This window comes from Thunnus albacares, chromosome 16 (genome assembly GCF_914725855.1).
Source record: "Thunnus albacares chromosome 16, fThuAlb1.1, whole genome shotgun sequence".
Classification (NCBI taxonomy): domain Eukaryota; kingdom Metazoa; phylum Chordata; class Actinopteri; order Scombriformes; family Scombridae; genus Thunnus; species Thunnus albacares.
This window is the reverse complement of record NC_058121.1, coordinates 20,053,560-20,076,563: the sequence shown is the minus strand read 5'-3', so window position 1 is coordinate 20,076,563 and position 23,004 is coordinate 20,053,560. Positions and strand designations below refer to the sequence as shown.

At 38.9% G+C, this 23,004-nt stretch overlaps 1 protein-coding gene across 3 annotated transcripts; it reads right to left on the bottom strand.

Moving 5' to 3' along the window:
• Positions 1 to 9,426: 9,426 nt before the first annotated feature.
• LOC122999791 (poly(A) polymerase type 3-like) lies at positions 9,427 to 20,597 on the bottom strand. Of its 3 annotated transcripts, none has more exons than XM_044377032.1 (19): positions 20,354 to 20,597; positions 19,963 to 20,118; positions 19,627 to 19,693; positions 19,410 to 19,491; positions 19,014 to 19,123; positions 18,865 to 18,918; positions 18,649 to 18,760; positions 18,438 to 18,527; positions 17,310 to 17,448; positions 16,687 to 16,759; positions 16,436 to 16,556; positions 16,099 to 16,183; positions 14,757 to 14,810; positions 14,425 to 14,541; positions 14,065 to 14,168; positions 13,706 to 13,974; positions 13,249 to 13,548; positions 12,993 to 13,084; positions 9,427 to 9,668 (listed from the first exon to the last, which is right to left on the bottom strand). In XM_044377032.1, exons 1-19 carry the CDS (start codon positions 20,359 to 20,361, stop codon positions 9,656 to 9,658), a joined length of 2,046 nt encoding a protein of 681 aa, XP_044232967.1. In that variant the 5' UTR covers positions 20,362 to 20,597; the 3' UTR covers positions 9,427 to 9,655. The 3 variants fall into 3 exon arrangements, with proteins under 3 accessions (XP_044232967.1, XP_044232968.1, XP_044232969.1); XM_044377033.1 differs by having other exon boundaries at positions 13,264 to 13,548; XM_044377034.1 differs by having other exon boundaries at positions 19,963 to 20,064.
• Between the last annotated feature and the right edge of the window lie 2,407 nt (positions 20,598 to 23,004).

Here is a 23,004-nt window from a genome sequence, read left to right as displayed (position 1 = left end):
GTTACTTATAGTGATGAACCTAGTGTCTTTCAGCTCATTGTTTTGATTATATGGCCTGCAACTTTACTGTTCTGCTTCACTCTTTCTGCTCTCGTCAACTCTGTTTCCAGCTCCAGTCTTGGTTCTTTCCAGCACCAAACAGCAGACAGACAACATTAGTGACTAGCTAAACTTATCTTTGTCAAGTGGCTAGAAGCGTCATGCCTGCTGGATGTTTGCTCACACGTTCACCATAACAACTTTATGAGGTGATAATATGTGAATGTTGTTATTTTAGGCTACTCCATGGGCCTCAAGAGGCCCAAAAAAAGCAAAAAACAAATAATACTGATTTAAATAAACCTCTAGGTTAGCCAAAATTGTTCTGAGGAGAAACCAAAGGCTAATAGTATGATTATTCCCCAAACTGTCCATTATAAACTCATAAACTTACATTAATTTAACAGTTTACAGACTGACTTCCTGTAATTTCATTTTCCATTCACTTTAACCATTCATACTTGTTGTATAGTTGTGGCTTTCCTTTGCAATGGTACGGACATTTCATGTACGCTCACTTTTAGTTAAACTATAAGATAAAGTGGTTAAAGCTAAACTGGCTTGTTTACAACCAGTCTTATAATCTTTTCGCTGTAATTTTTTGGTACCTCTTAATTACAGTGATGTTGCCATGTTCACAGATCTAAGTGATTACTTTGGTGTGTACAAAAACTTTGTCCAAAACTACAACAATAAGACCCAAGTTGTGATAAACTGGCTTCATCCTCTAAGCTTTAATCTGTCTGATTTGTGTACCTTTTAACTGGCAAATTACCACAAAATCTGTCATCTATCTTACAACAACCTTCCCCTGCTCTGCAAACAAGTGTTTTACAATAGACACAGCAAGATCCATTAATCAAATGCCACTTGTAAGCCAGCAATGGCCCTCGCCTATCAAACACTCTAAATACTTATTGAAAAGCACAAGTTCTAACTCCATTGATAAAGGGACTAAAGGCTTTTTCAGTGAGTCACTGAGGCGAGCAAACACCAAAAAGATTCTCAGTGTCAGCCCACAGCATGAGCCATAAGATGGGACCTGGGCATGTAAAATAGACCCCCCTCCTTTCCACCCATAACTTAAGCAGAGATCAGTGGCTAACACTCTTAATCCCAAGGGGGTGCTTTCTGAGCTGTAATTTAAAAATAGCGTTTTAATAACACACCACTGCTACAGTACATTAATCTCAGAATTAATTATCTACCCCACCCCCAGCCTATTTGCTTGAAAGAGGCTCTTTGCTGCATTTCTTGTGTTTTAGTTCTATTTATTCCATGAGTGAGCGGATAAAGAGATGCATGTGGAGTGTCTTGTGTCGAGTGCAGTAATTATGCAGTTGCTAGCAGTCGGTGATTTGTTAATTTTTAACAGGGGGGATGGCCCAATGGGAGCACCCCATGACTACACGTTGCTACTTGTCACTTCGATCATGAAGGTGACACTACTCTATAGAGTATATAGGCTACAGTATAGCATAGAATTGAGTATTTATAGCATATACTTTATAGAATATTATAGATCCAAGATGAAACTGACAGATGGACTGAGAGAAAAAGGCACAATTAAAAATGTGTCTGTTACTTCAGCACCATGGACAGTGCCATGGATTTATCAATACACAGCACAGTTAGGCTACTGATATTTCAGAGCCATCGGAGCTGTAGAGTTAAACTTGCACAAACCTCAGTCAGATAAAGGATCAATGAATCAGGCAGACTAGACTAACATATTCACATAAACAACCCCTCTGCCCCTGCACTCTATCTGCCACAAGGGGATGGAGAGGGGGGATTCAGGTTAACAAGGGAGATGCATTTTGGTCATTTTGCTTACAAGGGGGACAGTATCCCCCCTCATCCCCTCTCCAATCGCCTACTGGTTGCTAGTATATTACCAGTATTTATATGAAAACCAGTGAATGAATTAAAGCTGCGGGGTGTCATCAGCATAAACGGTCAATAAGGTGAGGTGTTCTTAAAGGGCTCACAATCTAACTCAGACTGTGCAATGTAAACAAGAAACAATTCAATTAAGGAGTACATTAAATAAAAATATGAGAGTAATCGAAAGATATTGTAGCAAACAGCTGCGGTATGGAGAATAACTTCATATTCGTTTACATTTTTATGCAAAGAAATGTTTTTAATCAAACGTCACTTCTAGCAATAGAAAATCAATTCCGAAGAGAAATTAAAGAGCATAACGTGACTGCAAGCCAGGCCTAAAGGCACCGCAAATATTCAAAAACAATATTAAACTGCGATACATAAAATATGAACCTTCCTTGGCAATATAACATTCAAGCATCAGGGGACGTGGGCACTTAATGCAAGTTAATGAAACACAAGAATCGTGTTTAAAGGCACAGCAATCACTGAGCATTTGTTGAAAGGTGATGATCATGTTGCTGAGCCCTCTGGCAGAAGTTGCAGGTTGACAAGAGATCAAGTTGAACACTGACAGTGATTATTAGTATATGAGCCGGGGATGTTAATAAAAAAAAAAAAAAGACAAATCTTTCTTGTTCTCTTTCCCCTCGCTTCCTGTTTCCCTGATTGACTGACTGACTGACCTCTATTGTCATAGCTCCACAGCTGACAGTGATCTCCACACATACATCACTTTGTATGTTCTCGGCTGAATAGCAGCGACGTGCATGAACTCTGCATGAGGCAGGTGCCCCCGGGTCTGTGTATCACAGATAACCTTTACAAGGAGGTGCAGTTCACGCCTCCCGGCCCCCGCACCTTCCCGCTATCACATCAAAGGATCTGGATGTGGTTAAATTCAGACACTGGAGAGACAGTCGAGGCTTGGCATGCATGATTGATGTCGAGTTTATAACATTAGGTATCATAAGGTGTAATATAGGAGATAGCGTGAAGTGTAAGATTGCATTTGAGCGTGTTGAAGGAAATAGGAAACTGTTTGACAGCTCTTGGGTGTTATATGGCTTCTTGCTGGTCTTTTTCTGTTCTGGATATCTGACCATAGCTATAAAAACAAAGATCTGCCATCAATTTGTGTTATGCAATGCTGTAGTAACACTGTACTCCTGCCTTGCTTTTTGTCTGGAAGGCAGGAGTACACACAGAGAATCCCTTGCAGACTTTCATGTTTCAATTAACGTTTGATTGAGTTATGAAATATACAAGTCTTGGAACCAAACCATGACAAAATGACATACATTTATGTTGTTTGTGACATGACTCTACTCTGATTTCTGTGTATTCTACATGACATCCTATTAATTTTGTTTATATCAAGGCAGGTGGTTGTCAGCAAAAGTCATTTCGTCAATCTTTTTTTTTCGGACTGACTATTTTTTAAATGAAAAAATAAGTTGCTAATTTTGTCAGTGCTCTTTCTAGACACTGCAGGTTTAATTGCTAATTGTTAACTGGGAATGAATACATTTGCATATTAATTAGTTAGCCCATTTGCATTTTTAATTTGCTGCCTTCAAAGGGGGTGAGATAAAAGGTCGCACAATTCTGAATAATTTAAATAATTTATGCTCCATTGGTGAAAAGAAGCTGAACAGAAGTGTTCTGCGGATATTAACCCCTGAGAGCTTTTACCGAATAAAGCACTCCAAAAATTGTTTTAACAAATCTAATTAAACGGAAAAAGGTCTGAACACACAACCACCCAGAGCACTAGGAGCTAGAGTGTGTCCTCGGGAACAAAAAACGCTCAGGAGAGAGTGATGGAGGGTGTATGGATATGGAGGACGAGACTTCCAGCCCTCCATCCGGATATGAAGGCCTCTCTTATAGTCTTTTCATCATTCAGATTGATCAAATACCCCTACAGGAATGCTGATGGAGCCAGTACTTGGTAATAGTAATTCTCTCTGAAGTTAAGCTGCTCTTTGCAGTGTGTCAGACTCCATAAGCAATCAAAGAGATGCATGTACTGTGGTGGATCCTTGAAAGTTAGCTGGGACTAATTTCAACTGTGTCCAAATTGTCATCCTAATGAATCGACATCACTGGAACAAGTACATTCATCAGATCATCACAGGAAAGTAACAACAAATAGACAGTATTTGTAGCCATGTCTTTTTCACTTGAACTTTTCTCTGCTCTTCCAACTACTTAAATGTCCATTAAAAAAAACAACTTATCTTCCATTTTTGGGTGCAAGGAGCTGATATTTTCTCTCCCTCTTCTTCAACCAGGTCCCAACTGCATTGTGAGACTGTCTCCCCTCCTTTGTCCCAGTGATCTTAATTACAGGCCCTGGGCCCTGAGCAGAGAAGCCCATTTAAATCAGAACACATCCAGCTTCCATTATGGGCTTGGCATTTGGTCTTTGTGCCCATGCTCTTAAATTACATGCTGCCAATCCTAGTGGGCACGGGCAAGATGAGGAGCGGAGGATGGGTGAGAGATGAGGTGAAAGGGGGATGAGAGAAAGCAGAGAGGGGGCTGAGAGTAACAGTGGTGGGGGCCACAGGCTGCACTTGTCGACAGAAAGACCCCCCCCCCCCCCTTCTTCTTCTGCCCTCTTTATCACCAGATAACTTATGTAAAGTAGCAGATGAAACCCATTCCCATTCACGTCGGCCTGATTGTCAGAATAAGCTTGCATTCCTTTGAAAAGTGATTGACCGCCTGAAAGGGTACAAATTAGGGGCCTGTTCGTCTTTTCTTCTCCGGTCGTGGGGTTTATTTGCGGCAGATTCACCCAGGCCCAAAATTAAGTGAACTCAGGCAGGGATGAATGGGAGAGCTCTGATTGAATAATTGATTTCCTTTGTGTGAGCTGTGTTTAAGAGGGATAACTAGACATCCTTTGGAGTGTAATGATTGTAATTACTGCGATGACTGGTCATGTCAAATATGACACAGAAAAGGACTGTTATTAACCTTTATTCTCCACATAGAAAAAAAAACTAACCCAATATCCTCTTGTCTCTCCCGTCTGCATATGGGTTTCACCTCTGGTGGAGGCATAGCTGCCGTAGGTTGAATGCATGGATGAACTCATTCCCTGTCTTATACTCCTGGCCCATGAAAGGTAGATGGGTAATTGACTGTGCAGTCAGAGTCACTGGTGTGTCAATGACTCACACGGCTAGTGAGCCTTAGGGTAACTCTCAAAGTACAATGCACTATAGTGCCACAATTTAAGTGTAAAAAATAGGAGTTATAGCCATGTTCATGATATCTGTCAGATTCCCATATGCCTTGACCTCTCAAGCAGAATTGGGCTTTAATGCACTTGATGCATTTGAGGGCCTCAGTGAAACAGACATTCATCACATAGTGATCAGACACAGTCTGGTGAAGTTACTGGACATGTAGTTCATATGAATCATAGATGCTACCACTGATTTACTGAACCATCGTCTTGCTCAAGCAGTGTGGTCTAAAGCCCCAGCTTTAGCTGCAAATTCAGACTTGACTGGCGGTGCCAATCACCAGCTCCAAGCTAGCTCACTCTCACTGTATTTGTGCACCCCCCATCCATCCTGAACTCCTCCGCCTGACTTCAGGGCAATATATATATAAATCATGCATTCATTCATTTGAAAAAGTGTTACCTGCCAACATAATCCTGGCAGCGATTACATTTGCCACCGCAACATAATTGGGAAAACAGTTTAGTTGTATATGAACATCATTTCTAGGAGACAAGGTTGTAATATTGTATGAGGAGACTTTTTAAAAACCTTTATTTTGTCCAAGAAAGTTTGAGTGAGCGCATTTGTTAATTTTAAGCAATTAATGGGTCTTTTTTGGCCACTTGTTGGCAGAGGAACATGCTGTAAACAAATTAACATACCTTACAAAGTTAATATAGCCATTTTACACATCTAGCAGGCAAGGAGCAGCATTAGCATTCAGTTGGAATTGTGTTTTTGGCCACCTGACAAATGTAAGTCCAATATCCACTCTCCTTTTAGCTTTGTTGGTCTCCATCAATTCCTGAGAAATTACCTGCTCTTTAGCCACCAGCTAATTGCTAACTTTGTCTTTCTGCTGTTTTGTGCAAGGCAGTAGGTTTATTTGAGCTTTTTTGCTAAACACAGATACCTACTGTTGCCGGGACAGCTGATGAGAGCTGTGAGACTGAATCAAAACAGTACAGTTGTGGGCTGTAAAACCAAAACAATGAGCTGCAATGCACTAAAACAGAGTCAGGTGATAATTTGTTCATCACTATGAGAAACCCCTTTAATATTACATGCAGTAATTTGATCCATGGTTAATATAAAAAAAATGATTAGTTTAGACTTAAATTGCATGTGCTATTTCAATAATATTGTCCAGCTCAAGTTTTATTTGTAAATATAAGTCTATCCTTAGATGAACAGCAGAGACAAAAGACTACAGTGATGATGTCAATCTGAGACCAATCCTGGAGCTGCTCGATAAATGGTAAATAATTGAACAACTGCAAGGCCACAGTGACAGCCCCCTTGGTGATTTTACTGGGACATGTAGACATTTTATGATTCACAGCTGTAAGGCCTACAGACAAATAAAACTCATTTGGATGTAAAATCTCGGAGATTCCACGAGCCCATGGAGTCTGTCACCAGTGTCAGTGGGCCAACTCCTAGAAGTGTAATGAAATCGCCAATTCAAGACTTGATGCTATGATTTCCAGTTCATCCATACAAATCTTATCTGTTCCAGCACAACTAGAGCTGCTCCTAACCTGTCAATGAAAACCAGGCCTCATTGCCCTTCATCTGAACTTCTGGAGTTAGTGTTGGCAGCCTTGCCAGCTGTGGAGACAAACTTCATTTGAAGGTTTTAATTAGGAACCACAAGCACTTGTACAGGAGAACCAGACAGATGGCACTTGGGAAACAGTAATACATTTTCCATACGACCCGAGTGAGGCATGTCATGTCGATATCTAGCTAGCAAATTGTTCATATCAAAGAAGTGGGTGAATTAATTTTATCCACGCTAGAAGAGGCGTGGGTTTAAGGATGGCAATGTCGGTCTGTCAAACTTTTCAATGATCCAGTGAAATATTTACACATCTATTGGATGGATTGGCACAAAATTTTGTACAAACATTCATTGTTTCCAAACAATGAATCCTACTGACGTGTTGATGCCCTAACTTTTCCTCTTCCAGCACCCGGATTTTGACATTTGTAGTTTTCAGTGAAATGTCTTGACAACTATTGGATCAACTGCCATGAAATTTGGTAGACGTGTTAAATGGTAATAACTTTGTTTTTTCCAAAACTGTAATTTGACCACCTTTTGGTTTATGATTTTTCCCATCAGCCTCAACTATGTTTTGTGTTTAATGCTAATTAGCAAAGTTAGCATACTAATACACTAATTAAGATGGTGAACAGATTATACCTGCTAAACATCAGCATATTAGTATTGTCATTGTGAGCATGTTAGCTTGCTGACATTAGCATTTAGCTCAAAGCACTGTGTGTAAGCACAACCTCACAGAGCCGCTAGCATGGCGCAATTTTAATTTTTTATATAATTCTAATGGAGAGAATGATCTCATAAGTGGGATTAAATGAAAGACAAGCTCATATGTAAAGAGGAAACTTGATTTTGAAATGTAAATAAGATCAATAATTAGCAAAAAATAAAGTTTGCTTTTACCCATGAGCTATAAATGAAGACACAAATGTCGTCTGGAGTGGGTTGCGACTGTGCCATCCTGCTATTTGTGTTGCTTAATGACTTTCTAATTCCTCATCAGTGGGTAGCTAGCCTCCACAGCAGGCAGACAGAGAGCAGTGGCAGGGTGCCATCCAGGAACAGGTGCTCTTCCATGTTGTGCTTATGGTGTCCGTAGGCCTCAAATACATCCTTTAGGTTGCTATTAAATTGGGAGCATTTCAGTGGGTTCAGTGCTTTGCTCTGAGCTTAACTTTTTCTGCTTACACACTTGAGTGCTTGACTTCAAATTAACACACTGATTAATTTAGCTGCTGCTAACTTAACTGGATTTGTTTTTAACTTGGTAGCAAAGTCAGCTGGTTGCAACAAGAGTAAGCAGGAAAGAAATAAGCAGAGACAAGTTAATGATGATGTTTCCTTATTCCTGTCAAACACTTGGTCTCAGCTAAAGTCCGTTGGAAACATTATGGTATTTGATGCTTTCACATGCTAAAACAATTAATTTTTTAGGCTTGTGACTTCAGGATGAAATCTTGGCCAGTCACAGATTACTATGTCACCCTATGTTGGTGGGTGTTTTGAGAAGAATATAACATGACATTTTGAATAAATTATTAAGTTAATAAACCAACAATGTATGTGTCTGTTTGCTTGGTGCCAAGATTTCTCTCCACATTGCTGGAAGTGAATAGTTTCTGTATGTTTACAGCAAAAATACATAATTTTCTCCAGAAAGAAAATAAATAATGACAGTGATTGACACCTGACAATCACAACTAACTCACTTAATCATTCTTATCAAGCTCAAGTCTTATCAAGCACAACCAAAATTAGTGATTGGGGAACATACACTGCACATCTGATAGTAACGTCTAACCGGGAGGAACCTTGTAGCAGACATCTGCAGCTCAATAGTGCTATTTAGACTTCTCAGAGAATGTAGTTGTATTGCTTTTCATGAGTTGCATTCTTACTCTTAGGCTATTTTGTATTTTATACTTTTGGCATCTACATTGATCCAGATACCTGTAGCGTATGATGTCAGGGAGGTTTACAAGACGCTTTAGGGAAAGTTGTCGTTATTTCACTGAGATATGTGTACTGATACCATGAGCTTACTGGCAATTGCCACTACAATTTATATAATTACTCCAAAACTGCTGTTACTCTATCTGCATTTTAGGCTATTATTAACACCCTTGTCTTGATTTTGTGATCTTAAATCATAAAAATAGCTCTTTCAAGCTAATATTTTCCTATTATTCTCATTAACTTAAAAAAAATCTACTTATAGAAATTTGTTAAACTCAAATAATCAAATAATCTTGTGTTCCATTTACTCTTAGCTTCACTCTATCACATTGGTCAATATCAACAGATTGACATCGAGGTTAGCCAATTTACTTAAATCTTTCCGAATATTTAGTGGACTAGGAAGAATCAGTATTCAGGGACATTCACCTTGCTGCCAGGAAGTGCAGTAGGCTTTTCTAATTTGTTAAGACTGACACTCAAAGTAGTCCTGGTAGACACTACTGCAACCAAGGTACCAATCACTTCCATAAAACAAGATTAGCACGAGAAAAAGAATATGTTTCCTTGATCAGGTGTTGTAGATGCAGGTTTAGCACAAACTTTTCTTTTTGTACTAATGTTTTTTGTTGCTGTAATGAAGTATCCTGAGGTTATTTATTGAATATCACATGCAATATTGAAATGTCCTTTTAAAAAAATGAAACAAATTACACTGACATTACCCAGTTCAAGTTTTTTAGGAACCACAACAATCACAATTTTATTTATAGACAATGCACAACACAAGGTTTAAAGCTTTTACAGTTTTGTTTTTCATACAATGCACAATAAACAGGCAATAAGCAAGTGAAAAAAAAGAAAAAGGAAGTGAAAACAATAGCTAGTAATGAAGGGGGATGTTTTTCCTCTTGGTCAGAAGCGAGAGAGTGACAACATAATCTTCAGTGGCACTCAATCAATTACACCTCCTGCAAGACAAACAGGGACAAACAGGGTTGTAAGACTTACAAGTTCATGAAACACCCATGGGTACCGTAAAAATGGCAGGTAGGGAGGGATCAACTACTACACTGGTTATATATTATAAAGGATTAATGAAAGAATACATTGTGGAATTTTGAGAATAATATAATACAAAATCTTCATTGTTCAGTATTTTATTACAACCTTCCTTCCTGAAATCAGCTTTTCCATATTTGCATTAAAAATGTTACAATTTCCAGGAATTACGGGTAATTTATAGAACCAAAATCTGATTATCAACAAAGTGAAGAGCAGACAAAAAAAAATTCTGATAGTTGGAAGCCTTTGCCAAATGCATTATACTGAATTCTTCTAAGAAAGAACTGACACAGACAGACATCCCAGAAAGTCTGTCCGCCATGACACTTCTCCTCCACCACGCTGGTCAGATCACTCAGAGCAACATAACAGTACACATCTACCGGCCTCCTCTGATCTCACCCGGGAAGGAGACAACACTTTCATATCAATACCCTGTCATCTCACAATGTGGCATCTTCCCTTTGAAGGTACAGTAGCATTGTTGCAGTTGCTCAGATGTGAAACTCTAGCTTTTATCATCCTGTTTTGGGCAAGGAGGAGAGGAGTGGGAGATGAAGGAAGAGATTTCTTTTTAACTTGGACCCACCAAAGTGGAAAGAAACAGCGTGTTGACAGGTGTGTGAAAAGAGTACTGCTGGGTCAACTGGGGAACTTCAGAGACCAGTTTAGAAGGCTTCATAAAGTCTCTCAGAAGAGACAGAGTAATAGGCTCACTGGCAGCAGAGCAACTATCAACACTTATGTATAAATCAGAAGTTAGTATTGAGGGTTACTCTCTATGGATGCCTGCAGATGCTTTTACCACAGATTATCCTTATTTCAAACAAAGACACATACTGTAAGGCTAACGTGCGCTGCTGCCAGTCCTCTACCAAATAGTCTTAAGACAGAAGCCAGAGAGATTTGATCCTTGTCCTGAATTACCAGCCAGCTGTAAACTACAAGTCCCATTCCACAGCAGGAGGATCACTCCTCCCATTAGCCTTGGCATAGTGCCGACTACAAATGTGAGATTCGTGGTCGTCAGGAGGCCCAGTTGGGACAAGATCCTCTGTCACTCACGGCGACACATGTCATAAACTCATTGTCTTGCCATCAATCCGGGGACCTAACCACCTCCACAACAGATGGAGGGCCCAGCAGGAAGACAGGGGGCCGTGCCCTGAGCCTCCACCCCACACAGAGTGCACGCGGCAGGAGTAAGAGGGGCCACAACTATAGGGGAGCCCCATACCCTAGACTGGAGCTCCTGTGGATACACCTCTGGATGAAGTCCTAATGTTGTCCATGATTAATTAGACAAATGTAAGTACGCCATTACTGCTGTGTAAGAGGAAAGGCTTGCTTTTGATATGGACATTTAACCTATTTAATAACTATTTTAAAGTTTCATCAACCCTACCCATCCTCCCAATTTACAGCTTCTCACTTTTATCAGTAATTACTCTGAAGCACAACTGCATTTATCAGTAAATATATAAAGATATAAAAATCTGAGTTAGCATAGTTATGAGCATGAATATCCCTCCCAAATTTAAGAGCTAAAATGCTGATAAACATGGTCTGGAAGGGATAAAGATGTCTTGCCTCCCCTGAATGGGGATATGTAATGATATTCATAAAGAGACCACCTACTGGGGGCACAGGAAAAACTGTTCCTTAGCAACAACATACACGCTCTTACAAGCTACATCTTGGGAATTTTTGACCGGATTGGGATGTAAACAACGGAAAACCTTTAACTAGGCCATGTTATGAGTTTGCTCCCCAAGCTGGGTATCTGAGTGTCTCGTCTGGCAGAAATCCACCCAACTAATGATAGATACTATGTGTCAACAAAACACAATAAAGAAAATAAATAAAACAATAAAAAAAGCTTGCAGTATGTTGCTAAACCAAATCTCAACCTCTCAAAAAGTCCTTAAAAATATTACGTGAATGTTTACAAATCATATAATTAATAGCATGTACCAAAATCCAACACAGACAAGACAGATGTGCAGGTTTCAGTACAATGGATGTTTATTTCAAAAGTCATGAACTGGTCAACCTAACTATCTAATTCCTGTTCTCCCACCAGCACTCAAATAAGCATTTCACATTATCAGACTATTTATGACACATGGATTATGGTCTCTTTCTTGATGAGAAAACTGCAATGGCTCAGGTGCATTAAAGAAGTCTGTTGCCCAGTTAATATACAGTAATTAACTGGTGAATCTTTTTGTTAATATAAATGAAATATGAAATTACCATATAAGGCAAGATAGCATTCTGTCATACAATCATCTTAAGATTTTATTTACATATTTACATGTTGTGGAGGACTGTTTGATGCAAAACTAGGCTAAAGACACTTTAATCCATAAATTCCATGTTGCTGTCTGCACTACAGCCTGTGTCATTAATGGTGTTAGACTGAATGTGTTTTTTTGTGGTACTCAAATCTTAAGTATACTTGCTATTATCCTCTTCAACCAAAAAGGCCTAAAAAACAATTACTATTCAATAATGAGTGATGTTTGTTTCTCCCTGGTCATTAATTACAGTTAATCAAAGACAGCAGATTACTTAAAAGTATCACTCTGCAAAAAGCTCACAGAGGTCAACTGACAAAACATTATCTTCTGGATACAGCATTTCCAGGAAAATCATCAAACAACACACACACACACACACAAATCTGTTTTCCTCCTGCAAAAGCTATTATTTTTTTAAAGCATGTAACAATAGATCATCCTCACAAATACATTTCTAAATTATGAATCAGCACCTCACTAGCATTATCTAGTCTCCAGATCAACACAATGAGGTGAGGGAATTAAATATTTGGCATTCAAAATCCTTTTTTCCTTGAAGACTCAGCCATTGAGGGATTACTGAAGGTAAAGATTCTCGCTTAACTCTGATCCGTGCCAGGTTTTGCTGTCACCAAATGACTTGTCTGAACAATGTGTCTGCGTACCCATTGCCTCAGTAAGTTGAGGAAAAGGCCAGCAGAAAGGCTTCATTGCCCTCTTGTGGTGACTGTTGTGTCATTACGGTAAGAGATACAGTATGACATTCATCCAGCTCTGCCTTACAGCAGGCCATTCATGAATCTGAACATGTATACTGTATGTAAGGATCTCTGTCATATGGAGGACGTGACAAGGTAGGAGAGAGAAGAGGTGTGAAGAGTTAGGAGAAATTGAGGAGAAATTTTTATTCCTTATTCTGTGCTGTACCTGATAAGCTGGAGTTTGATGGCACGTTTCACGAAAGTAACAGGCTTGGTGGGGCCGGGAGGTAAGTCAGACAGTTCGACAGCGGGGGGACTCTGAAAGGGAAAGGACAGACAAACAATGACGCAAGACACGGGCACATGGGTCACTGGCCTTTTCATGTTTTGGTTCTCATAGCAAAATTAAAACTGAAAGCTGACAAGGTTAATAGTGTGTGTCATTAACTTGACAGAAAGCCTTCAAATATAGTTTAGCATACCAGATCAAATTTGACCTTATTGGCAGGTGTCTCAAGCTCAGAAGTGCCAGGTCTCTCGGCGCTTAGTGGGCTCAAGGTGGGAGATGGACTCTCACTGCGCGGGGAACCTGTAGTGGGCTCATCAGTGCTGGTGCTTGTGGTCTCTGGAGTTGATTCCCTATCTGCTTTTAACTTCTTAGCTGAGGTTTCTGAATGTGGAGAACAAGGTCTCTTGGTGGCCTGTGGGACCGTGGAGGGTGAGGAAGGTTTGCTGGGCATGGACACTTGAAAAGATGAGCTGCTCGTCACAGACACTGATTCCTGTACGGAACGAGAGAAATACTTATACGCAGCTAGGGCTGGGTTAGTACAGTTAGTTTTGACCTGCATCTTACCACAGGTACTAAGCATGTCAAAACAACATGTTCACATTAGATCAACTTGTCTTATCGACATAGCATGGAAGGATTTGGCACACCTCATCAGTATTAATGTTCTTGGCTGACATCTCTGGCTGAGGCCAGGCTTTTCTCACTGTGGCTTGCTGTCTGGCGCTGACAGACGGTATTTGACTAGGTGGCACTGTGGCCGAGGGTTGGCTGCTCACCGAGTGTGTCGGTTTTAGGGTGAAAACCTTTTTTCGCTCGCCGTTAGGCATCACCCAGCAAAGACTTTCCCTGTTCACGTATGTGGCTGATATGGTCATCCCATCCTCATACATCTTGCAGCGTTCTGCCTGACTATAGACTGCAACGGAAGACAACGAAAAGATGATTGACAATCTTTTCCCCTTAGCATTGCTCCATTTCTACTTAGTTAAAAGAAAAAAAAACATACCAGTATGACTGAAAGACAGGAGGTCAGAGGTTAGGTCTATTTTCATGTTTTTAGGCACCTCGTTAAAGAGGACTCCAATCAGCCACATTGTGCTCATCCTCTCTCTGAAACAGATAGAAATACAGGTCAATAAGTTGACACACTAAAACCCACTCAGCTTCCAATATGAGAAGCAAATATTTAATACTTTTTTTTACCAAGAGAGTAGATATATAGCGTAAGATAAAAAAAAAAAAAACAGGAACCAGTTACTATAAAAGGTTAATCTATTAAAAAATGAAAACTATTCACTTAAGAGCTAATGCCCAAGAGAACTCCCTGCCATAATTAAAATATAACTTTAAAACCATGTGTCCTTACTTGTTGGCCTTCCTGGATCCAGGGAAAGGCTGTAGATTAACATGGGCCAGAGAAATGTGCGTGTTTCTCTCCAGAGTTCCCACCAGCAGTCTGATTTTAGACTCGACTAGGCCAACCCTGAGGGAGTGAACAAAACATAATTTTCAGAGAGAGGAAAGCACTATAGTCGCTGGAAATAAAATATTAAAACTGTTTTCTCCCTCAAAGAGCAGCACAGGCATGAATAAGTAGCATTCTCACCCCAAAGATATGAGATCATCTACAGAAATGTCTACATTTGTTCCAGTTTTACTTAAACTTGGCGCCTCGTTTTCTTTGTTCTGTGTACTCACCATTCAAGATGCTGCTTCTCTGTAGCTGCACTTGCTTGCAACAGAATGTAATGCCTTGAAACATGAGAGACAGAGCGATGGAAACAGACATCTCAGTGTTGTACCTTTCTACACAGGCTGAAATCTTACTACATTAATCATACATTTCACTTGTATCCAACTGAATATAGTTGTCAATTAATTTCTGATCAATATTTAAAGCAGGTCGATCAACACCACAATGAGTAACGTTACTGAACACCGGGGGATTCTAGGTATTGTATCCATTATGAATCTGCATTTAAGTTTTTAATGTCAAAACTCAACAACATAATTTTAAAAGTGAACATCAGAAGGTGTACACAACTTCACACCATTTGAGCACTTCTTTCACTACCTGATAATCTTCTATTTGCTAAATAATTATAGCATCCAGAAAATAAATAGGTGATTCAACAAAGCAAAAAAGAGAGACAGAACACACAATGAATTTATTCAAACACGACCATATAAAAAATGATTAAATAAAAACTCAAGACTGGTCTCACAATAAAAGTTCAGGAACAAGAAATTTAACTCAGGTAGCACATATTAGGAGCCAAAAAAACATATTTAAAACTCCAACAGTATACATAGCAACAGACAAATGATCCAGTTCCTCAAGTACTAGAACAAACTCAAACAATAACACCTGGTCTGCATAAGTTAATACCAAAACTGGTCTGTACATTCATTAAACATTTGGCATTCAGCAATTCAAGTTAGTTATAGAACATGGTTAATTTACAATGACCATATAATAATATCAAACAATACAATATAAAAAGAGCCTGACTTAAGTAGCTTACTTAAAAAAAAACATAATAAACATACTAAATAGATATTCCCTCAAAACAAAGCACTATGTGTAAATACAGATATGGTAAACAAATGATTTCATGTAATTAAGAATAAGACATACATACAATACAGTACATATGTAGCATAATCTGAGAACTAAATCATTTGGTTCAAATCTGGATACAAGATAAGGTACAAGATAAATCAGAGCATTTTAACAAGGATAGTTTACAAGTACATGACTTTATCAAGAAAATTTAAAAACCAACATAAAGCTCAGACTTCTTTTAAGGCACAGATACGCTGTTAAAAATGGCTTAAGACACTTTTTAAAGTTCACACTGTTTACTGATTTTTTTGGGAATCAAAGATGGTACTAAGGCAGAAGAAAAAAAGTTTTACAATTCTGTTCAAAAGATCAAACCGGTAAACAAGGGGTTAAAACATTCATATTTTACAATGCAGTGTGTACATAAGTGTGTGTATTCTAGGTATGGCAATTTTCATTTTCATTAATACATACTGGTACTTCTCAAAAAAGTTTGGAGTTTCAAATAGCTTGGACCAGTGTGCTTTTTTCTGCTGTATTTCTTCAGTGATGGCATGGCCTGTGAAAGGGGGAAGGGAAGGGAAAGCTTATTTGAGAGTTAAGCAAAATCCAACATTTTTTCACAGAATCCCTGAAGTGTCCTTGAGAGTATACGTTTATCTTGGTTTGGTTAAAATTGTGCTAATCTAATTCAAAATTACAGCACAGTAACTGAAGTTTGAATGCCTATTCCCTGACCAAATGATTTTGCATTAGAGCAAACTAGTGAGCTACAAGGCATTCGGTGGATATCAGCTGAGTGACTACATACCCCGTTTCATCTCCTCCGTCATGATGGCAAAGGTGGAGGGACTCACATTGAATGTGGAGTTCTGCTGTGGGTACGCTGGGGTGATGATTGGCATCAGGTGGCAGCGGTCACTTACATTAACCTGGAAATGCAGAAGACACAGCACTTTATAACTTATCTGTGCATGTGAGCAAATTTGATTGATTCCCTGACTGGTATGATTCTATGTTTGTAGCCTAAAATCCTAACATATAATCCTATTGAGGCCTTACCTTGGGGTCCCAAACAGGAAAGTCGAAGTGGCAGTCCTTTACTTCTTTCAAGAGAACTGGGATTGGCCACTCCCTGATACAAAAAAGACAAGACATTTCAGTATAAATCCTCTAAAAACAAACAGTACATTAAAGGGTGTGCTCACAAATTGTGATTTTTTTCTACCAAATCTTTTTCAATTTCAATCTTTTTCTTTTTAAAACTCCTGACCCGATTGTTAAGGCAAGTCTTTAAGAATGCAACTATAGCTTAAAACTCTGATGGCCAATCATTTCTTTGGCAGAGTAGAGGCCTTTCAAGGATTGAGAAAGACTCCGAGCAACATGAACTGCTTTTTTCTAACCAATCACACAGCAGTTTATGTTTACCACAGTAAAAACACAGAGAAAATGGTTATTGTAGTAAGTGCATTTTGTTTATTATTTAATATGTAGACTGTCCATAGAGAGCAAGAGAAAAGCTCTACTGGGCAGTCTGTATTTAATGGAAACAAGACATTAACTAGACCCACATGGTCCAGTAAGATAACCCTGACAACAGTGCATCTCAGTGCCAAGTGACTTTTAGTCCACTTACATTTTCTTCATTTTGAAAGATTACGAGAAATTCTGGGACAACTCACCAGTTGGAGAAGATCTTGAAGAATTTGGACACCAGGGTGGACGCTGTAGCGTGTGGATAGAGCTGACAGACTTTGGCTACAAGTATGGCCCATGATACACCACCCAAAAAGCCAAGCACGTTGGAGTAAATGTTACGGCCTGGAGGGAAAATAAGAGGATGGAAAAAAGATTAAGACTTCCAGTGAACAATGTTTTCCTGCTCTAATTTGCCATAACCCACTTTTATGTCACATTACTTTAAGTGCAGTTTAAATCTTCGCTTGAAAAATGTTGTAAAATTAGGGGGGAAATTAATTCAAACATGTGGTAAAGCATATCAGATAATAACACAAATCCACTGGCTTGTCTCACAATGCAGCATAACAGCAATATACAACCAAGAAACCCACAAGACTTCCAAGAGACCTCATTAGCTCTTTGCATGAGTGGTCAATTTAGTTGTTTTTTTTTACTTGGATAAGTTAAATTTTGACTTAACATTGTATGAGATGATTCTACATAGACATAGACACCTTCAAGAGACAAACACTACCTGCACAGTTCAGTAAACATGTGAATTGTTTAGTGACTGGCCTGTTGCTGCCTGGAAGCAAATTTAGACGAACCAAACAAAATATTCAAGGCAACATGAGCCACGGTAAAGAAATAAGAACAAAGGCTGTGTCCAAAACCAAGCTGCTGGAATAATAATATGTGTAATTTGTTTTTTTCTCAAAAAAACCTAATAAAACCTATCTAATTAAAAGCCCTAAAATTCCATCTGTTCCTTCTCCCTCATTGAAAAATCCAGAGTTGATGAATATGCAAATATGTTTCCTCCTTCACTGAAAAGTCCTTTCTCAGTGTTTGTGCGCTGGAGGCTTCAAGGATCCACATCACACTTGTTTAAGTTGCATACTGGACCACGATTAGCCTCTAAACTGGTTGTGACGTCACAAACCATGCTAATAGGCCAACCCCTAAAACTCAGTGAGCACAGAGGAACTTTCCTCAAAAAAAACAGCTTTCTAGTGTCAAACACATTTTTGAGTGGAAGGAGACATTATTCATTGTGTAAGGGGACAGGTTCAAAATAACCTGTCTACCTATTTGCAGTCTCAAACGCTAAACAAGTGTGTTCAACTCACGTTTGGCCCACAGCTTAATGGCTCTCAAAGTGAGTCTGAAGTTGAAGACATTAGGCACAAGGCTGAGGATCTCCTCTGTAACTCTGTAGCCTACAAAAATCAGAATTAAATAAAAGATTAACGCTGTCATACATGCACAAAAACATATCTGACTACTACAGCTGTCAGGCACTAATAGGATACAGGATATTTCTAAGCAGTTGTTTCTTACCATTGAGACTCCTCACACAGTGTTTGTCTCTGCCCTTCACCAGCTTGTTATTGCAGAGGTCCAGGTTTTCAGGAATACTTTTCAATGCCACCTGAGCAAAGACCAAGTCAATCTAAAAAATAATAGAAACACAAAAAAAATGATTAAGACACATGCAAAAAATGTTTTCCTTGAGGCACGCTGTTGAGTTTTTATTTATTTCTCTGGCTGAACTACCTCAATTCCATCATAAGACAGTTTGATGACTGGGACGAATGCCTCTTCAATGGCCTGAGAACAGTGAGAACAACAATACTGTTAGTCACTTGCAATAGGGAGAGATACCTCTTTTGACCTGCACGCAATGAATCACTTATATGACTAACCCGTATGTCTTTAACCTCCTCTTGTGCTTTCAGCTTCTCAAATAAAGAGGTGAAGAAGTCTTTTCTTTCAACAAATCCAGGTCCGACACAGAGGGCATCAATATCAGCACCTGTTGAAACAGCAGAGATTCTTATAAGAAAAAAAGTCCATGTTTAAATGTGTAACTATGTTCTAGACCATTATCTTCTCCATGTTCTTTCGAAAAAACTATGCTGCATGTCCCTTAAATAAGAAGTGTCACATCAGAATCAACCAGAAATTGACTTACTTATTGTGAATGAACAAAATTTTATCATATGTTGTGAACCACATTAGTTAGGGTCATGAGCCACTGTTGCAACTGTCCTAACATGCTCTCACAGTTAAATAAAGAAAATGCTTTATTATTGTATTACCTCTGGTGTGTACGCCCAGATGATAGGAGCCAAATGGGAAGATCTTGCCTCCAACTTTCTCTGTTACCGATTCAGGTAAGTCCTAAAATGAATTAAAAAACATATATGTAATAGTATCCATGCAATAACAAGTTATCAATTCCATATATATAGTTACTTTTGAACTTATATAGATATTAATACAGATTTAAAAATTATTTAACCAACAATTTCTTACCATTTCTTCACACATTTCTGTGAGCCACTCCTTATAGAGTGACTCCAGCCTTTTCAAGACCTTCTCTCTGCAAATAAAGCACAAAGAGCATTTTCAAATATTGTCATTGCTCTGAAACATAGCATACAATGGTCCCCTTCACCTGTGATCTACCACGTGTTAACATCATCCTCTGAGGATGTTGGTTCTCGAACTGTTTGCTCATGCAGTAAAAATCAGTCCAGGTAAGAGTGGCCAGTACCAGTAACAAGTAATGTGTTTTTTTTCCCAGTTTTACTTCTACAAACTGTATTATTTACAATAGGAAAATAACAAAGCAGTGAAAATGCATCATACCTGTGCTGCAGCTCCAATATGTCCTCAAACACACCATTTGATTTGAGACTTTCACACAGTTCTCTGGTCTGGATCAGGTCAGCCTCGTTGGGAAAATCCTCGCTGATAGGACCAGAAATACCATACCACTTGGGTATATCTGGTCTATTCAGTATACTAAAATGGGGGATTTGCAATGTGGTGCACTATATTCTTATTGTGCAAAAGTCATGACACACAAAACAGGCATGCAAACTTGTCATAAACCTGTAACAAACTGGTCATAAATTGCCAGTGTGAAATGCATGCATTCCTCCCATGATAGTGTACTTCAATACAAGCCCAAACAATACAAAATCATAAGTTACAGCAAATTCAACGAGCACTCTCTTTAATAGACTCGAGTACTTACCGAGGCATTGTAGCGAAAATTGTGCACTTGTTTGTTTATTTCGAGTCACATAACAGTCAATATCTTATTTTCTCTCAGGAAAAACATAGGGAAAACAATGTAGATCACACACTCGACTGTATTTGGAGCGAGCGCTCCTACAGTGACGTCACCTTCGCGAATCCAATCAGGGATCGATGGCACGAGAGGACAGGCATGTGTGACGTTTGTTTGACTTTAAATGTTGTGTTAAGGTCATGATGGCAAAGTTTCTCCTCAGATAACGTATTATGTAACCCACTCTCTGTCTCTCTCTTGCTTGTTTTAATGTCTGGTCTTGACCCAGTTTATCTGTACATTCTTAATTAAGGTTTACTTTAAAAAAAAAAATTTAAAAAGTAATATTAACAAAGGAACATCACCAGACAGTACCTTTCACTGACAGTTTGAAAATGCTCATATGCACGAGACATCCCTATTCAAAATTATTTGTATTAATCTACTTGAGTTTATGGTAGCCCTGAAGTGCAAAACACAACATCTCACTAAACCAAAAGAACAAGATGGAAACCATTTCAGAAAACATGAAAAGGGGCTGTTATTCTGTCATAAGCTTATGTAGCTGGGGTTTAGGGTTTAAGAGGGGTTTAAACCTATGTTATGCAGAAAAAATGTATGTGGTCTTTAAACTCAGTTACTCTTGTAGAAATCACCTAAGCAGCAAATATTTTGGTTTGACTGAGGTATGAGGCCATAAAATGTAGAGATTTCTACAGCTCTGATCAATTAATTAATTCTTAGGTTAGGTATTGCTAATACCAGAACAAACCTATAGAAAATTATCACCTGACTCCATAGATCCCCTCAGCTCTACAGAGCATTTTAGCATGGTTCAGCTCATTTTTTGGTTATACAGCCCACAACTTTCCTGTTTTGGGTCACTCTCACTGCTCTCATCAGCGTTGTTTTCAGATGCAGCAGACAGCTGACAAAAAGCTCTGATAAACCCAGTGTTCGCTATCTGCCCAGCACCAAACAGTAGACAGACAAAGTTACCAACTGCCTGGGAAATATAGTGGAGCATTTAGCAGCTAAACTAAAAGGAGAGGGAATATTGGATGAATATTCACCAGGTGACCAATAGCTTCAAATGAATGCTAATGTTGGTCCGTGCCTACTGGTTGTGTAAATACATAGACATAGACACCTTCAAGAGACAAATGCTACCTGTACAGTTCAGTAAACATGTGAATTGTTTAGCGACTGGCCTGTTGCTGCCTGGAAGCAAATTTAGACGAACCAAACAAAATACTCAAAGCAACATGAGCCACGGTAAAGAAATAAGAACAAAGGCTGTGTCCAAAACCAAGCTGCTGGAATAATAATATGTGTAATTTGTTTTTTTCTCAAAAAAAACCTAATAAAACCTATCTAATTAAAAGCCCTAAAATTCCATCTGTTCCTTCTCCCTCATTGAAAAATCCAGAGTTGATGAATATGCAAATATGTTTCCTCCTTCACTGAAAAGTCCTTTCTCAGTGTTTGTGCGCTGGAGGCTTCAAGGATCCACATCACACTTGTTTAAGTTGCATACTGGACCACGATTAGCCTCTAAACTGGTTGTGACGTCACAAACCATGCTAATAGGCCAACCCCTAAAACTCAGTGAGCACAGAGGAACTTTCCTCCTTTGGCAGATTAATTTGAAAACAGCTTTCTAGTGTCAAACACATTTTTGAGTGGAAGGAGACATTACATATTGTAATTAATTAATTCTTAGGTTAGGTATTGCTAATACCAGAACAAACCTATAGAAAATTATCACCTGACTCCATAGATCCCCTCAGCTCTACAGAGCATTTTAGCATGGTTCAGCTCATTTTTTGGTTATACAGCCCACAACTTTCCTGTTTTGGGTCACTCTCACTGCTCTCATCAGCGTTGTTTTCAGATGCAGCAGACAGCTGACAAAAAGCTCTGATAAACCCAGTGTTCGCTATCTGCCCAGCACCAAACAGTAGACAGACAAAGTTACCAACTGCCTGGGAAATATAGTGGAGCATTTAGCAGCTAAACTAAAAGGAGAGGGAATATTGGATGAATATTCACCAGGTGACCAATAGCTTCAAATGAATGCTAATGTTGGTCCGTGCCTACTGGTTGTGTAAATAGTTTCTAACATGTCACTAACCAGAAAAGGTAGGTGACTACAATTCTCCTAATTCCGTTAGATGTGTGTGTCACTCCCAAAAAAACTATAGAAAGCAGGATGTATGGCCAGGAGCACTGTTTTTTCTGAATGTATGAGTGATTTTTGGGGAAGTTTTGAAATAAAGAAAAGATTAAACATGCACTAGTTTGTCTGTGTTTTTGCAACAGTGCCACAGTGCAACAGTTCTTTTACAAAGAAGAATGACAGATATCTCAACCTGTTCAGGCTGGTGACCAGAGGCATGGCCCTTGTCCTGGGGCGAAACCTAAAGATAGCTTATAGATCCTTAACTGATTAATATGATGAACTTTGGAAATCTATATTACCAGATATGACAGCATATCTGATATTTGATATTTTACAGTAGTTACTGTGTGACATAAAAATATGTAATTTCTAGGACAGTTGAAGTGAGTTTGCATTGTTGTTTAGCTTGCTGTTGTGTTAATTATTTAATAAA